Source organism: Tachypleus tridentatus, chromosome 2 (genome assembly GCF_004210375.1).
Source record: "Tachypleus tridentatus isolate NWPU-2018 chromosome 2, ASM421037v1, whole genome shotgun sequence".
Classification (NCBI taxonomy): domain Eukaryota; kingdom Metazoa; phylum Arthropoda; class Merostomata; order Xiphosura; family Limulidae; genus Tachypleus; species Tachypleus tridentatus.
The window spans coordinates 131,538,455-131,558,201 of NC_134826.1; the positions used below are offsets into that span (position 1 = coordinate 131,538,455).

Genomic DNA, 19,747 nt, shown 5'->3' on the forward strand with positions numbered 1-19,747 from the left:
AGTGCCAGAGCAGACAGGTTTAGCTGCAGTGTCAATGAGCTCATTCCCACAAATACTAACGTGGCCTGGTCGTGAACAAATAGCCAGCTTGCAACAGTAAGAGGGGGTTGTTCAGTGATGGCATTAATCTTTATACTGAAAAGTGTGACACTCAAAACAAAGCCCTGAGGAACTCCAACTTCTTGTAGAAAAGGAGAGGAAAGTGTCGAACCCACAAGAACTCGGAATTTCCTGTCCATTGAAAATTTAGTAAAAATTGGCAAATGGCCACGTAACCCATATATATATATATATATATATGGAGGTCTTGCAAAATGACATACCTCCATGTTGTATCATAAGCCTTATCAATGTCAAAGAATATTCATACAAGATGTTGTCATTTAAGAAAGGCTTCTCTGATTAATGTTGCAAGTCAAATCTGGTGGTCCATGGTGGAGTGCTGTTGTCAGAACCCACACTGTGTGAGCTAGAAGAAGTTCTTTGATTTGAAGAACCAAACAAGCCAAGCATTAACCATCCTCTCAGAGATCTTATGGTGACAGCTCATCGAAGCAATTGGATGGTAGTTTGAAGGAATCTTGGGATACTTCCAAGCCTTGGAGAATGGTATGACAATAACCTGGCACCAGGCACCAAAGGAAGTGGATCTTGGGATTTGCTGGAATGTACGTTAAGGACAGTGATGGGCCTCAAAGTTGATTCATCAAGTTTTTAACCATGGAGGTCGAAACACTTTATTTGCTTTGAGAATGATTCTTTTGGAAGCACAGAGAGTAATCTGCACTCCCACTGTAGTAGTGGAAGGAAGTGCAGCAGCATACATCCGAGATAAAGTGGTGGACAGCAACTTTCGAGCTTCAGGATAAGTGTTGTTTTGAATCATTTTCAAATACTGCACCTGTTTTTCTTCCAACCATTTAGGGCAAGAATGAAAGTATGACAGGTGAGAACCATTGCAATTGACAAAATGAGGGTCTGTTTCACAATCACAGGCTTTGTGGTCCTTACCACTGCAATGAGTACACCTCAAGGAACCACGACATGACATCTTTGAGTGACCAAACTACTGACACTGGAAACAGAGAGAGTTTAGAATGTATGGCCATACTCTGCAATTAAGATAATTTACCTTGCTGGTGGCAGGTAGATGTGGTGATGTAAATGTTAGAATGAGAACATTGGTCAACATCTTAATTCCATCTTTGTGAGTGGAGATACACCTCACTGCAGAAAATCTTTGGGTGGAAAAACCAGTGAGAATCTCCGAATCTGAGATGTTTTTTCAAATCCCTCTCAGTGATAACTCCTTGTGATGAATTCAAAGTAACATGAGGTGTAACCTCAATAGGTATATCCCCAATCATCTTTGAATGAGGAGTTCACCGTGTTCAGATGTGGATATTTCCATCAATGTCACCACATTTACTGACTTTGGAGAGCCAGCAAGTCCCTCTAGTCCAGTGGTTCTTAACCTGAGGGTTGTGACCCCCTTGGGGTCATTTGAAGTTTCTCCAGGGGTCACGGAAGGTTTGGGAATTATTGAAATCACGGAACAGTTTATAGTTTTTGTGGCAAGTGCCTGTCACTGCCCACCACTGAGAAACATGCTAAAATGCAGCAGTTGAACCACATCGAGGTATTTGTTGCACAACCATCTGTCTAATTTTGAGTAAAAATTTTCATATATTACAACATTTTGATTTATCTAAATTTAACTATATAATATTAATACATCAAACTTAAAATTTAAATATCAATGTTTCCATTGTATTTAGTATATTTTCTCACTATATGTATATATATATATATATTATATCAACCCTCACACTGAGTGAATAAGTAGGTTTTGTATGATGTTCAGTAATTCCATGGATTTTGCATTTGTTTAGCACTTGTAGCATCTCTCAAAGTCATTTATTTATAACATTTTCAATAAATTAGGATCTTTATATAGTTTTGTTTTATTCTACCTTTTTTGCAAAGTTCAACATTACAAAAATTATTATTGGGGTCACGGTAATACCCTGGAGAATCTCGGGGAGTAAGATGATGAAAAAGGTGAAGAACTACTGCTCTAGTCCTTGCAGCAATGCAAGGCTTTCATGAACACTATACCCAAACATCAGCATCAGATACAATGTCCACAACATCTGTTGAGAACATCCAACACTGGTACTTGGTTGATCCTAGCCCAAATGGACCAGCCGATTGACCCAAAGGGAGCTAAACCCCAAGGTTGCCCATCTACAGGAATTCAAGGCCAAAGTGGCTTGTTTGAGTTAAACTCCTCAACCACCAGGACCTTCTCCTCCCCTTCATGGGTCACTATGCACAACAAACTCATGTGTAAATGTTTAGATCCTAGAGGAGATAAACTGAAAATACAGAACCTTCCCTGTGAGGTCCCCTCACCACATACAGGAATCCACACTGGGGGGGGATTAGAGCACATGCCTGTCAGGTATCTCATTCCATAATCATCTGGAATGGGTGGCATTGGAATGAATGAGTTGATGAGCATGACAAAATGTGGAACAACCTGCAATGGATTTAACCTATAAGAGTAGAATGACATATGTTCCTGAGGGAGAAATCCCAGGGAATGAAGTGTTGGCAAAAAGTGATTTAAAAGGGTGGGGTCCAAAACAGGTAGCAATAAACAGGACACAGCAGTCTATGTCCAATCAATCACAGAGATGGGAAACAAAAGGAAAGGAAACAAGCTAGAATGACTGATTGCCTTTCTGAGTGGAAAGGTTTTGAGGAGGAAAGATTTGTCAGAATAAAGAACATAGAGATACAAAAATGTACAAGAAAAACTGAAAACATATCTAAACAAGGGGTAGCAAAGACATGAAATGAGTTCCTAAAGAATACCCAACAGAAAACCTGAAAGTAAAGAAACCATTTCATGGGCAGAACACAGTCCAGTCACGAGACAGAGGCAATTCATAAAAAGGTTCACAATACCACACAGATGACAAGCTAGAGACAAACCCACTGAAAAGTGGCTCAATAAAAAGGCCCAGAGTTTGAAGACAAACAATCCCAGATTGGATGTACCTTTGACAGTTGCTGTAAGAAATATCTGGGGAGTTATTGGAATGAATTATAATATGATTCATTAGGAGGGTAAAATCAAATAGAAATATGCTTGATGTACTGTCAACAGATTAAGTACACTGATATGAGAGCACTCATCCTGTGTTCAAGTGCCAGATGTGAAACAGTCTTTCAAAGATGCTCCCCAACTAGAGTAGGAAAAATTGGCAAAAATATAAAAGGCTGCTGGAGGAGGCATATGATTGTGATCACTGAAACCATGATCTCCAAAAGCAATATAACCTCTCACACAGTATAAACAGGAAATGCGTGAATTTTGGAGACCAGAATTTCCAATACTCACCTGAGGATGTGAAAGAAATTAGCACAGCCAGGAAAGGAGTTTAAGAAAACTTCCAGTTGAACAAGATATTAGGTAGAAGTGAGAAATTATGTGGAAATATTGATGAGTCACACTAGACTGGCAGCTTCCTGCAAAAGAAGGGAGTTGTGAAGAGCAGATTCTTTGTGGGAGTGCAAAAGAAGCAAATCTTACTTGTTAAATAGAACTGCAGTACCAATCTGTGCAGAAGGGAAATATAAGCCCAAATAACATGGTTAAAGACAAAAGTGTCAACCACAGTCTGTAGAAAAAGGACTAATGGAGATTCTCCATATGAATGTGTGATATGATCAAGAAGCAACTTGAGAGGAAAAGCCAATAACTGTGTGATGGATATACAAGACCATTTAGTTTAAGAACTTAGTTTATTAAGTAATTTAACATTTAATGAATAGTTAGTTTTCATAAAGAGTTTTATGTGATTATTTTAAAGGCAACTGTTTAGAAATTTTGTTAAATAACTCAGTATGAGCTGTACATAGTGTGTACAGTTCAAATGTTGTAGTACTGTTGATGTCATCTTTCTTAAAACTTAAGTTTTTCTCACTATGTGGCATCACAGTGTGTATTTTCTTACAGCAAAGTCTTATAAGGGCAATCTGCTGAGTCCACTGAGGGGAATCAAACTCCTAATTTTAGTGATGTAAATCTGTAGACTTACCACTGTACCAGCAGGGGATGATATCATAATAATCTCCTACTTTGTAGAAATTTCCAGACCTCAATTGGGCAAGATATATGTGACCAAGCAAGTGCAAGTCAAATGAAGAAGTCAGAAAAAGTTAATGAAAGCAAAGTCAGACTGCATGATTGCTAGTTTAGCTACAATAGGTGATATTTAAATTAAGTTTCACAGTTTAACAGAGATAAGTAGAATAATATCTTGTCAAAAGATATTGTAAAGTAACTGAACCAGTTTATGTGGACTTTGATGAAAATGAAACACTTATTTAAAAGTACAAGATACAACTGTGGTAACCCACAAAGTAACAAGTGAAATTATTGCAGATGCACAGTAAGTAACAGCAGGAAACGAAATTGTGTCAACTGGATTCTAAAGTAATTGAAACAGCCTGTGTGGACTTTTGACAAGAGAAAAAGAATTTAGTTTTATATACAACTGTGATATCCTGTAGTGTAAAGATATTTTGTACACATGTCTAACTTTTTTTGAATATATTCTATTGGAACAAGTAGATTGTGTGCTATTTATTGTTCACATTTATTACAAATGGATCATAGATAGCTACTGAAAAAGAATCCCTTTATACAAAACACTGACACTGGACACCAATCTCCAGCTTTATGGGGACCACAAAAATATGCAAGTAAAATCCCAAAAGAATATTTGTACATCCTCTCAATGGCTTGTTTGTCCAATAAATCTTACACCACTTCAAGACATTAAAAATAGATTGGTCAAGTCTGAAATGGAGGAAGAAAAATGGAGAGAAAAACACTGGGTAGAAAATTGAATAACCCATCTGTTGGCAGAAAAGTGTGACTATAGGTATGCAGGCCATGTTTGACAATAGACAAGCTCTGAAACAATCAGGTAGTCACTAAAGTTAGATGGAAAAAAGAGGAAGGTCAGGAAGTGTAAAGAAATGGAAAAAAGATAGGAGTATCAGGTACTGGAAAATGAAACTGCTGACAGAGTCTGCCATCAAATAAGCAAGAAATGATTCAAAATTTTGGGAATCAAAAAATGAATTAAAATGGACTATAAGACATGATATAAGAATAACACTAGCAAGTGGAAGACAAGAATGTAGTAATGTAAGTGGTCATAAAATGAATCAGAATGAACACTAATATCAGAAGGAAGATGAAAATAAAGTTGCAAGAGTTAAGATTATGAAGAAGAGAACAAGAAAAGCCATATGACAAAATAGATACAGAATGATACATACTCGTGATAATGCAACGAAGTATGAGGGTTCTCATGAACATGACGAGAAGTTTCCAAACAAAATGAAGAGGTGAGGAAACAAATTTTCCCTCATTCTCCCCTCAAAATGAACAGAATTTACACCCAAGGAAGAGAAGAGAGCTGAAGATCCTTGCTGTATAAAGGAATCCCCTACCTGGTGCTCAATGGTTATTATGTCATCTACGATCAATGCACCTCCAGATGCCACAGTTGATACATAACCTATCTTAGATTTTTCATTCTAACAAGTAAATTCATAATGAAGAAAAAGGAAATTAAGTTCTTTAAATTGGAAACATTGCATCTCTTTAACCAGAAGAAACAAACATTTAAAATGTTAAGTGGCAGGATAAAGAATAGCTCTTCTCAAGCACAAATACATAGGGGAGTTGTTGCACATGAAGAGGTGTCATCCTCCTATTGACGAAAGGCTTTACTGCAACAGTACAAGTCACAAGATATTTTGTGAGGTTAGATGGAAGTTCAATAAAGGTTAAGGCATTCAAATCTCTGAAGTAGATGCATAAGGAATATAGCGTAATTGTGTGAAGAGTTGTGGCATCTTATGAAACTAATTGTATAGAGATGCATCTACTCTCTTGGTTAGCAACAATTTCAAAATCTCAAATATTACATCAACATATTTGAATTTTTAGGATAGCTTACAATCTGTAAAGAAACTTACCTGAATATATCACTCATTCATATTGCTCTACAAGAAAGCCACTAAACTAGTTTTAATAAATATTACAACATTCTAAAAAATATCAGATTAATGTGGAAGTCATTACAAATTTGCTTAATAGAATGTTTATTTGTTTTTTGTAAATACCCCCTTCCCCATTTAACTGCTCAATTTTAACTTCAGTTTTATTTCATTATTGAAAACAGCAAAGTTTAAACAAAATCCAAAATTAAGCATTTCTTAACAAGGAAAGATGAGTAAGAACCAATACAAAATTTACAGCTTGTAAAAGAAACTATTTTCATATACTAACCTTAAATAAAACATACAAGAAAAATGCTACAAATCCTAGCATAAACACTGGTACCATAGCTGCCATTGTTCCTTTACACTGGTACCACAGCTATTATTGTTCCTTTACACTGGTACCACAGCTATTATTGTTCCTTTACACTGGTACCACAGCTATTATTGTTCCTTTACACTAGTACCACAGCTATCATTGTTCCTTTACACTAGTACCACAGCTATCATTGTTCCTTTGTTGTTAGAAGCTGATACAGATAAAAAACACCCAATAGGAAGCTGAAAAAAGATCAGACAATTAGCAGCTATAAAATAAATACACACACATTTCATAGCTGTATATACTATTAAAGAAAATTAAAACTACACTTTTTAACAGTGCTAACTTCAAGTATTTTTTGCAAAAACTAAGCATAACAGGAATCAGATGAATTATATTATACTTAGAAAATTTCTAGACACTTGCTGAAAATAATGGAAAATCTACAAAACATAACTGAATGCTATATACAACTTTTTTAATACTAAGTACAGTAGTAATCCAACAGAAAAACCACCCTTTGAATTCCTAAGTGAAAACTGCCCATTCAAAGTATCAATTCGGATATACTATTACAACAGATTTTTGTCCAAATCCTAACAAAACATACACCAAGCTGAAGCAAATTCAACTCTAAACATTAAAGTCTGCATAAGAAAAGAATTAACAGTCCAGAGATGATGAAATTTCATGTATATGCACACAACTTTACCCAAAACAATTTAGCTGATAGATAACGTATTTCATTAAAGAGAACATGCCATAAACATATATAAATAAAATTCCAAGTATGATTAAATAGTAAGTTTTGTAAAATAGTGTTAACCACTAAAACTTTATTTTATTGACATCATGACTGTTAATATAATGTTCCTCCCTGAAGTAAAGAATATTTCTTAAAATTTATTGTGCTATAATACCTCCTTTTACAGTTGGATATAAATCTGTTGTATCCACTTTTAATTTAGCATATTTAAACACTAGTCAAATATGGTTTGGTTTAAATTTTGCATGAAGCTACGTTAGGGCTATCTGCACTAGCTATTCCTAATTTAGCAGTGATAGACTACAGGAAAGGCAGCTAGTGTTCAACACCCACTGCCAACTCTTCAGCTATTCTTTTACTAACAAATAGTGGGACTGTCCAATCATTATGTAATGCCCCCACAGTTGAAAGGGTGAACATGTTTGGTGGAACAGAGATTCAAACCCCCACCTTCAGATTGCAAGTTAGTATCATAATCACCTGGCCAACTTAGGCCAAAATAAGTCAAACACAACTTTGATGATGTTATATTACTCTGTTGGTACTGCTACTGTTCTCTAATAGAACTATTTTAAATACAACAGACACAGCAAATTAAACCTCCAGCAGCTTTAAGTGGTGTGGTAAACCATAATCTCTATGAAAGTCTTATTCTTCTATATGTGTGTGTGCACATACACACACACATGGATTATATAACACATTTTAAATATTAAATTCAAAATAAATTGTTTTATTTAATATGAAGTCTATGTCTTCCTTCCCAGGAAAGTAGCTGCAAGTAAAAAGCCTAAAGGACAAAGGTTAGCAACAAGCACACTTTGGTAATTATGAATACTTAAATACATGAAGTTACAGAATGTCTGAAATGTCTGGAACCACATGCAATTTATATATACATATACACACAAGAGATTGAGTTGAACCTGTTGTTAATCCAAACTCATTTCAAATTAAAAGGATAGCATATGCAACATATTTCATACTATTGAAGTGTCTATGGTTCCAGAGTTTCTGGACATGCAGTATATAATGATCTAAATAAAGTTCCCTTTATTTTACAAGCATGATTATTTCCTTTCTGTAAATGCTTAATTCAATAAAGCAATTTCTTTTTCTAACAATAAACATGAGATGACAAGCCTATGTTGCAAAAAAACCTAAACAGTATATAATGTGTTAAGTCAGCTTTTCAAAGCCATTTCTTAGTTTTCTTAACATTAAAATTAATTCAGATGAATATTTCCATATATTCTTCAGTAGTATGTCAGTGGATAGAGCACAGATAGTTCATTGTGTAGCTTTGTGTTTAAGTACAAATAAACAAACAAAACCATACATTCTTGTTCTGGTAAGCTTATCAACACAAATTACTTAACAATAATAAATTTCGATGAATTAAATGTATCTTTTATTAATGTGTACATACCCTAACTTAAGAACAAAAAAATTAAAAAAAACATTTAAGATAACAATTGTAACACAACCGATATATATCCTAGTACAAAATAGGCAACATTTTATTATTCTAAATAAATGTAAGTTTTGGTATGCCTTTCTTTTGCAGCTTCTTATTTTAAAGTAGTAATATTAAAATGTTCACAGATATTCTTATATGTGCAGTTTTCACACCAGTGGTCAAGAAGGTTAAGTTACGTTTATTCATTCATTCTCTTCAAGCAACACCAGATCTGTCCATGGGTGGCAGAGCTGCACTGTGTACATAAATGTTGACAGCAATGTCCTTCAGTAATAGGCCAACTGATACCTTGAGGATATATAACCTTCTTAGAATGAAAATTACCAATCATGTGGGTAACTCTAACATTACTGGATTAAGTAACGTTAGGTTTAGACAGAATATGTTATTTCATACTCAGTAAAACTGACTTTTCAGTGTCCATCAATTACACACACAGTGTTGTAAAAAATAATTGTTCACCATGTTTTATATTGTGTCCAGTCTGTTTTTTGTATTTCTCACAAACTTAGTAAGCTTCAAACAAATTAGGAACTGGTCTTTAATAGTTATTTTATGAATCTCTCGTTATACGATAGATGCATCCCATTACTTAAGGAAAATCAGTTTCACCTGGAAATAATACAAAGCTCTTACTTCTTAAAAAAGTCCAACAAGTATCTATTTGTAATCCAATAAATAATATCTTACTATATATTGTCAAACATACTTTAACCACCAAGAACATTTGTAATCCAATAAATAACACCTTACTATATATTGTCAAACATACTTTAACCACCCAAAACATTTTAAAATCTCTAATATCCATTTTACCCAAGAGATGGATACAGTTAGATACTTATGGACTCACAACATTTTAAACTTACAAATATTTAACATCAAAAACAACAGCAAGTCTGTATACAATTCATAAGTGCAAACAAAGCAAAATTTATGCTTCTGCTTGTAAGTATATGTAATCTTAAAAAGTTAAGATGATAATTAGTAGAACACTACTTAACTGTAAGTAATGTTTAAGTTGATATGCAAAAATAAAAAACTGTCACATACAACATTTAATAACTTTTTGTTCCTTTACAATTTGGTTATGTATATATAGTTTTAGCTTAAATTCAAGTATCACTACAAGTTATTCTTGGTAACACAGACAATCATTTTAATACCTCAATTGTAATAATAATAATGCTTTGTGTTCATATGGTAACCAAATAGTATGGAGCATACAGAACTTAAAAGTATGCAAGCCTTCCTTCTCTAAGTACATGTAAAGGTTACTGTTTAATTGCAGATATTACAATACTAAGTACGCAAAGAAAACAGATTTAGTTGTGCACGTGAGACACTATCTATTATACTGCTGACATAAGAATCTTGTAACAAAATATGTGAAATGTTTAGTGTTTCAATGAGAAAAATGGTTCTATAGGTCTAAACAGATGTTATATGAATAGAGCTGTTTGAAAGATGTACAAATACCTAGATTTATTTACTTAATAAGACTGTTTGAAAGATAAATGTAAGTTTTAATTTTCTAACAAGCTTTCATTTGACATTATTCAGTGACTTCTTTCTTTATTATGTGCAATTCTTTTTGTCATAAAATTTTACCTGTAGATTCATTTAGTCAAATATTTAGACACCATTTTGGTGAAATACCACTTCAGAAATAAACTATGCATCAAAAAAGGACCAAACATGAAAAATAACAGTTTTATCTACAAATCTAGTATTCTGGTTTATGAGACAACAGGGCAAATTTTAGTAACAAAAAGATTATGACCTTTCTTTATAATAGTTGCCTGATCAATTATAAAAAAATGTTTGAAATAAAAATAAATTCAAATAAATAACATCTTGAAATTATTCTTACAACTCAAAACTGGTTTATTTTAGCTCTAACAGCATACAAGTCTTATTAGTAATGATAAACTTGTAAGTTGTATTCATCACAGAAACTTATATTTACAACACTACATTCAAATGTTTTCTTACACCCTTTCAAAAATAACTTATTTTAAGAATTGCATTTTCACAAAATACTGTAAATTTTTATTTAAAACTTAAAACATACATTTCTATGCTATTTGTAAATGCCAAATAAATAAAGTGCAAAATGTTCAAACAATGTTTACAATGAGTGACTGAAACTTTAGAATTACATAAAAGGACTTCGGTTAATTAAGAATATCTTTTATAATATAAAATAATTCTCATAATCATGGCACTGAACCTAAAGTGTCCAGTAGTAACAGTAAATTAAGTAAAACTTGAATAATTAACCAACATATTTTCTGTAACAATGGTAGAATAAGAAACTTGAATCTAGGATTTTTCTAGCAATGCATAATGAGGGATACCTTAATCTCAAAAAGAGGTTTTCATTCCTTTTATCTAACATATCTCATTTTATGTCATACAATACTAAAAGCATAAAAGCTTGGAAAAAGCCCTAAAAATACAGTGTAATACTTGACTAGGAACACATGCAAGCTTCACTTTTATTTCTGTCATATTATTAAATCTCACTTTAAAATAAGATACTAGGGTGTCTAATCATCTCCCTCTGACCATGTTGAAAGCTATATTAGATACAATAAAGTCACATAATAGCTGTTTAAGTACAAATGCTGCCTCTTGAAGTCAGAAAAAACATGTGCAACAGAACTGATTTTACTATCTTCTCAACTGACTGAAGCAGTACTGTCCTCCCAGACTGTCCTAATCACTGATGTGGGACACAGACATCTAATCAACACAAAGTTTAATGTCCACACAATGAAAAATAACTAGTACAGATACAAAAGAAAAAACAAAATATAGTTTAAAAAAATTCCCAATGATTTATACTTAATTACTGGAATAATGTCATTATCAGGACATTTTAGTGGGTATAAACTTTCACTTTAGCACACATTAAACCTTTTAGATAGTATACAGCAGATATTTCTTTGTCACCATGTATATACCTTTAGCTTACTCTTCTCTTCATTTCACACACACACAAGATAACTGTTATATTAATGTGGTATTGTTCATCTAATGATGATAAAGAAACTACACCTACTGTAACAATGAAATATGAATTTACTTTTCATTACTGCCAATTAGGTCTTGGTGAGTACTCTCTATAACACATTACCAATGATCATGACAAAATAGTCAAAATTATGACTGAATCATTAATGACAAAAATATTATACTAATCAAAATTAATGATAATGATTGTGACCACTTAACCATTTCAGCTACATTAGAAATTATAATTAATATTATAATTATGATTCTTCACGTTAACTAATTCAACATTTAGTTAATTTGTTAATGTTATGACTCAAAGTAATCAAAGTTAGTGTTTCTAATTCTTACTATTTGCAATTATTCCAACTACCCAAATGTTATGAGAATAATCAAATACTTGAATGCAATTAATAAACCTGACAACTAATTGATTATCAAATTCCACTAATTGCACAAGTTTACTGTTAATGATGGTTATGCTACAGTATTTATGTAATCATTCTCTTTTTTGGATAATTCTAAAGGTATCATTATGAAGGCAAATGATCAATGACCTCAGTACTATGGCTTAATTTATACTTTCTATTCATTCTCATATTATTCTATAAAATAAAAAAGTTACTGTCACAATGTTGTTGTTTTTGGTTATCTAGTAAAAATAATTCAATGTTCAGTTCATGTAAATATAATTTACTATTTCTTCAACTTTGAGCAGTCGTATGCTGCCACAGCTTGTATTAGGCCTACATTACTAATGACATTAACTAAAGTAAACAAATGAAGTTGTTTGTACAAAATAAATTAAGCACAATAGTAAACATGGATCCAAATACTTCAAAAAGCCCACTGAGTGATTAAAGTTTCTACTCTCTATATTGAAAAATACTCTACACACTATCTCCTTGACTATAAACTTGCTCTACTTGAAAGTTGAATTAAATAACTCAACATACTTTACAAATGTCAGGTTCTATGTATGAGCTGGAGTCTTCAGTAGGTGTCTGACTTGGATATAAATTACAAAAATAAACACATAACCCACTTGTTTTAAAATCATATATTAAAACAAGTCAAATGAGTACATAATTGTCTGTTGCACTGTTGGTTATCACAGCTATAAATAACTGTACCTTTCTCATTAAAATTCACAGACTGGTTCAGACCCTTTAGAACACAATTTAGAAAGATGAATCATTCCTCTCTACTCTAACTGAAATACAATCTGTAACAATTTCACTATATGCTCTTTATGGCAAAACTCACAATCCCACAGCCTAGATCTATTTATTTTTGAACATTTTCAACATGTATTTATATCCCAACAGAGGTCTAGAATGTTCCTTACTCTAGTAGATACTATGATGCAATACTAAATTAAATCATGGGAAAAAAAACTCAGAAGGTACTACTAACATGGCACAATTATATAACAATCACAAGTTTGTAACTGTTAAACTACACAATGTATGGTTCATAAATTTATGTAAACCAAGCTGTAATAAACTATCTCTTCCACAAATAACAATTTAACATTCACACTGTATAACTCTTACATTAAATGTAAATAGAAACGGTTGTGTATATCTAACAACAATCATCTTGTATTCACAATCTACCTTCGAATATGCAAGAAAACTATGTCACACCCAAAGAAGTTTCTAGGCATTATAAGCATATTTTAATTAGGAAACCTTTTGACCAGAATGCTATCAGTAAATACCACAAAATCCTCTAGCCAACATTTAAATTACAGAATTAAAAATATAGTTTACAACATAATTTTTTTCCTTAAAATAAAAATGGGAGTGTAGCAGATAGTGCTTTGTTATTTATCTGCAACTTTAATGAATTTATTTTTATCACCAAGAGGGAAGCTTCATTTAAAGGCATATTCTTACTTTGCTTCTGCCTTATTCTCTCTCTCATATCCATCATCATCTGTGGCACGTATAATTTTGTCAAATACCAACACTTTCATCATTCTACAGGGTGGCTCGTAAGTCCCTACCCATCCATATATCTTGTGTATCGAGGGTGTCACCAGTATTCTTGTGCTCATGTACCCACGTACTTGTCACAATATGCTCTTCAATTGTAAATGGGCTTACATCGGCCATATTCCTCTGATAAAAAAGAAACATTTATAATACATGCGTAACTGAATATAACATAACATATGGATGGGTAGGGACTTAGAGACCACCCTGTATAAGAGAATCTACATAAAATAAATGGTTAAGCCCTTTTAAATTTACTGCAAATTCAGCTACAGTTTCTTTCTTCTGAACCCTGTTCTGAAATTTTGCTTTAGGTACTTCCTTCTGAATATGTTACTAAGACAGCTAGCTACCAATGCTTGATATTTGACATGGCTCTCAGCTGGAAGGTTTCTTAATGTTGATTATTGTTACCTCTTCACTCTGGAAATTATTTCAAACTAATCCTGATGCCCCTCCCATAAACCTTTTCCATCACAGTTTATTGGTTTCTCAATTTAGCAATGTCACTGAATTGACAACCTAAATCTTGAATTGGATTTAATGTTTGGCCTAGCTCGACCAGTTCATGAAGGTCCTGAAGTCACAGATGGTATAGGTGTAGATCAGTGGGATCTATTCAGTATTTTGGAATAAATGGTATTTTAGGCTGGAATTCTTGTGTAGATGCAGAAAAAAAGGTGTGGCTTGATGGTTTACATTTTGCATTATCTGATTTATTTTACAAATGCACTATTCTGTCAATGATGTTCTTATCTACTTCATATGACCTTACATAACTTTTCTATACATAATTTAAATAACATTGTTGTAATTCCTCTGTACATATCCAATAGCTTCATTGATGTTGTCTTGCATCACAATTGTTTTTGCTTTTAATTCTTCAAATATTAAGTGTCTTTTATATCAAGTTCTTCCCTCTCATCCTTTAATCTTTTATTCACTCTGTCTTGTTCTTTGTGTTTATTCCTCTTTACATTGTTTTTATTACATCTATCAAGTTTCTTTCATTTTTACCCAAGTAACTGTCACTTTCAATTTGAAATAAAAGTCAAAGTTCTATTTTATTTTAACCAAAATAACAAGTGTTGGTAATCTGTTCATTATCTAATTATAATGAATTGGTTTATTTCTTCTTTAGGGTTTGCTAAAGGCTAGGTTTACACTGAAGCTAGTTGTAAGCCTAAATTCACAAATATAACACTAAACTCTTAAAACTACTGTAAGGCTAATACAGTAAATGTTTTAAAAACTTTTATTCATATCAAATATTAAATAGCTTAATTAGCTTACATAAGAATTAGTTCTTACTGAATAATTTTAATTAGTCTTTTCTCTGTCAATAACTACCCATTTATTTACCTTTAATACCTTATTCAACCTTCAACTGAATTAACTGCTTGCTTGTATTTTCAGCTAATTTACCTACATATAGATACCAGTTACGAGATTCCTGACATTATGAACTTTCTAGCTACTTTGTAAACTTACTTTATTTAAAAGTCTCCAGCAATCAACCCGAATTAAAACATTAAAAATATAGCTTAAAACAAGCTATACCATAGTTATAATAACACTAATATTGTTTGAAGATTAAGAATTTTTTAATTAAGTAATCATACCTATACCTTGCTTTTAAGAAAATCCTGGGCTAAATATTGTAATGAACTAAAGTATATTGAGAAGCTGTTTACTTGAAGCTTCAGTCCACTTTTTCACAGCTTTTAAATTATCAAAATATATCAACAATTTACAAAAGTGCTTTGTTTTGACAGTAGATGACCATGTACTTTTACTTGAGGCTTATTTGCACATATCATTAACACTAAAAAGGTGTGTGTTTTTTAAACTTACCTAATCTACTTTATAAATCCTATAACTTGCAAATAATACAAAGGCCAATGCCTCTGCATATAACTTACTTGTCAGTTTCTGTTCATTCCTTATAAGAATTGTTTTGTACCCTTCGTAATTACAAAAAAGCATCCAAATGTAAGCAAAAAAAAAGTACCAAACTTTATGCTTGTGTGAAGAGCTAGAATGTAATATTACACCATAAAACAAGTGGTAATTTTATTTTGAAATTAAACGCTGTAATCCTACATGTTCCATTAAATAGATGGTTCTAACAATTAGACTAAAGCCATTTTTCAAAATAAAACTTAGTACTTATTATGTGGCTTAAAAACATACCCTAGCCCTTCACAGATATAACCATGGTGAATGGTAGGGATTACAGGAATCTCCACCCAAGTTCAGGTTGCAGGGTTATATTTTTAAAACCCTACATTATTAGTCTCATATTAAACTATGGATTGCTTCGGTAACTGTGAAGCATACCCCCTCCAGTGTCACAGCAGTGTACTTACAATGCTAGAAACCAGGTTTTGATACCCTTTGTGAAACTTTGTCCTTAACTAGAGAAAAACAACAAACAACAATTGTAAAGTGTAGTGCTCAGATGTTTTACTATTTCATTCAATGTTTTCGTTTCACCACTGATTGCTACACATGTACTACAAATTATTTCACCACAAAAACAACTCTTCTCTTTGATTTGCTGTTTGGACCCTAAATAGATTCCTCTTCTATTCACTCATCTGCATTTTGACATGATCATGTTTTTTTTTTTAATCACAGTAAACTATGTATCCATCTAAAACTCCACTTGACCATTAATTAAATATATTGTTTTTACATGTCTATTTATAAAGGTTAGAATTTACTATTTCATCAGTTGCATACCTTTGTTGTTAAAAATATATCTGAATGTAAACCCTACAACATTTCATGAGATTTGATTAGCTTAGGAGATTTAGTTTAGTTCTAAATACAAAGGCTCAACAGAAAGTCAGCTGGTGATTGCCAAGGTAATCAGTAGTACATATAATAATGGAAAACAACAACAGAATACCTTATATGTAAATCCACATCAACCAGGTGATACAAAATTTCACTTTTGAAGAATTTCCCATTCACATACCTGAAATGTTAATTATATCAAACACGGTTACAAAATACAAGACAGGCCTTCTCATATATGGGAATTGTAATTGGATAAAGGACAAGCCTTAGCACTAAAGATTATATTCCCATGTTCTTGTTATTTAAATTCAAACTTGTATCACATAGTTACAGAGAATAATCAATATTTGCATTAATTAATTAATAAACCCTATCCATATAGACACGTGTATCATTATTTTCATTATCTTAGCTAATAAGCTTAAAACTTTCTAAATTTTAATATTTTGGTTTCTTTTATGACAATAGATAAAAACATACTTTAAAAAGAACAAATTGGTGTTTGTGTGTGTTGTTACAGCAAAACCATTTAAGGCTATCTGCTGTGTCCACTGAAAGTAATTGAATTCCTGATTTTAGTAATGCAAATCCTTGAAATTACAGCTGTCCCACCTGGGAACAGAAATTTGGGGCTTACAATTTGAGTCATCTTTTTTTTTTCTGTCAATATTTGATGAAATGTGAGATGTTTTTTTTTTTATTTGATATTACTCCCATTTGAAATTAGTATGTAAAAAATATGAAATATTAGTATACTTATTACCCTTACAAAATTGAAAGCAAAAACTCCACAAACTTATTTTAAAGTATCATATAAAAGTGTAAATGAAAACTCAAAAAATACAAATGTTAAGATATCTAATTAAAACAGCTAATAAATACTGTATCTGTTTTAATAAAAAAAGAGCAATATAGAATTTGTAAACTTCATCTGAAAATCACAATCCCATTAAATACAGTTATGTTTTCCATACCATGAAAGCCTACTACCTAAACTGTTCAAAATTAGGACAGAGGTTGAGCCAATAGTAACACAAGCAGTTGTTCACCAGTATGGTCACAGTATACAGTTTTAATAACGAGGCCTTTTGAGTTCTCTCTATACCAAGTAGTCAGTCGTACTCCTACAACAGAAAATCTACCATTGCTACACGTATTTTAAAAAGCAGTAACAGTGTTAGAAAAATCTTTATTTGCCCAAGTATTAGCTTCAATATACACTAACAGTACTAAAAACTAAAATTTTAACATTTCATTTTTAATATGTCTAACATCTTTTTAAAAACTATAATCGTAAGTCACGACCAAAATAGCTTTTTTGGGTTGATAACCTTTCGCCTCTTTTACTGCAGTCCTTTTTTTTTTTTAATTAAATGACTGTAGTCACTCGATTTCAACATTAATCTTTATCCTACCTGTGCCTTTATTGTTTTCCAGAAAACACTAGTATTCAAAATGTATATCGTAAAACAACGTATTCTGATCCCCAAATTACAGGAACCTAGGACCTAGACATAAAAGGATAAACAGTATAATTCTTAACAAACTGACCTAACTACCATATTTTTCTACGTAGCCTAAACTGCATCTTACACCTAATGTCGCTGTCATCGCAGTCGCATTATGATGAATCATTTCAATGAAATCATTGACTTGCACGACACGTTGAATAGGATTAGGTTAATGACGTAAAATCAAATAATGTAACTTGCTACTGTACATTCGTCTTTTCTGGGTGAACCGTGGGATTAATATAATTAAAATGACAAATAATTTGCTTTCGCATCAAAATGACCAATTGTTTACAGTTTTAGTAACGATACAAATAAATCACGAGTACGTTGTTCCATTATAATTAACTTTAAAAATTACTTTTAAATTTTTTATTGTAGGAAGTGGTATTTAGGTGAATAAAATAGTATCGGTTCTGACATCATCACTTGTAAAATATCAATTTTCCGCCAAGCACAGAAATAATAATATTTATATTAATTAGACATAAAATAACCCAAAAACTCGAGTGCTTTTCAATAGTTCACTATTCTTCTTTCACTGTTGACAAAGCGAATAGTAATGATCAAGTTTCTAGGTCTTTTTTATTCTTTGTACTAATAATTTCATCATAGTTGATTTTATCACACTAACCACTAGCATTGTTTACAACGAACACATATCTTTTCTTTCATTTCCACTAAATGATATATGCAGAAGTTAAGTATATTACAATAAAGCGATTTTGAAGCCTCACCATTCTGTCGTTACCGTCCATGTTGGCACGTCCGGTCATACTCTGTTTGACAACCGTATCCTGATTATACACGTGTTGGCTAGTTCCATTGCACAATGTACCCCGCTGGTACAGTGATACGTCTACGCATTTAAAACGATAAAATCAGAGGTTCGATCCCCCTTGGTGAACTCAGCATATAGCCCAGTGTAGCTTTACTATAAGAAAAACACGCGCACACTCCATTGCACAAGACTCTGTCGTAAGAGTATCGTGTTCAAAAAACGTTTTCTCTGATAATACTCTCCATATAGCATATAACGAAGGTTTTAACAGTTCGATAGCAGAGAAACCTATCGGCAATACATATAGCAATTTTACATGCATGCCTTAGAATGGAATAGCATAGATACTCGATTAATTTTCAGCTGGTTGAGGTACGTGACAGCTTAATTGAAAAGTTGTGGAAATAACATAACTTACTTTGTTTCTATAAACGGGGATCTTTCTTGGTTATGTTACATAATGTTGCCTGGGAAAAGTGAACATCGTTTATTATTGAATCCTCACCTCTTACAAAATGCTGCACTCTGATTATCGTTATTGGAATACGACTTGCTGCAGGTATCTGTCTGTATAGTACTGTTTCCAAAAGTTGATCTATATGTCTTTATGTTTTCATTACATTAGTCCATCTTGGACCATTTAAATCTCCAATCTATTTTTTTATTATTTCGTGCAAAGCTACACGAGAGCTATATGCGCTAACCTTCCCTAATTTAATAGTGTAAGACTAAAGGGATGGCAGCTAGTCATCACCACCCAGAGCCAAATCTTTCTGGTGACCATTCAACGTTTCTAGACTTTGCAAGATGCCAGAAATTCACACAAATGTACATGTACATAAGAAACTTGCAGAAATGACAGATTTCAAGCCAGAAATGGCACAGCAGTATGACTGCAGGCTTACAAAGCCAGCTAAAAACCAGGTTTTGATGCTCGTGGTGGGCAGAGCATAAATAGTCCATTGTTTAGTTTG

The 19,747-nt window shown here is 32.5% G+C and overlaps 1 protein-coding gene across 18 annotated transcripts in view; it reads right to left on the bottom strand.

Moving 5' to 3' along the window:
* Positions 1-18,927, bottom strand: part of LOC143245119 (uncharacterized) — a 40,614-nt gene extending 21,687 nt beyond the window's left edge. The window contains exons 1-4 of one of the 18 annotated variants that reach the window (XM_076491021.1): positions 17,897-18,100; positions 16,591-16,659; positions 13,578-13,802; positions 6,380-6,651 (exon numbers count right to left, since the gene is read on the bottom strand). In XM_076491021.1, the coding sequence (XP_076347136.1) occupies positions 6,380-6,445 (66 nt within the window). In that variant the 5' untranslated portion in view covers positions 6,446-6,651; positions 13,578-13,802; positions 16,591-16,659; positions 17,897-18,100. Of the gene's footprint in view, positions 1-6,379; positions 6,652-13,577; positions 13,803-16,590; positions 16,660-17,455; positions 17,478-17,896; positions 18,160-18,729 lie in introns of those variants that run through there. The other 17 variants (XM_076491033.1, XM_076491026.1, XM_076491022.1 and 14 more) reach the window with 17 other exon arrangements.
* Between the last annotated feature and the right edge of the window lie 820 nt (positions 18,928-19,747).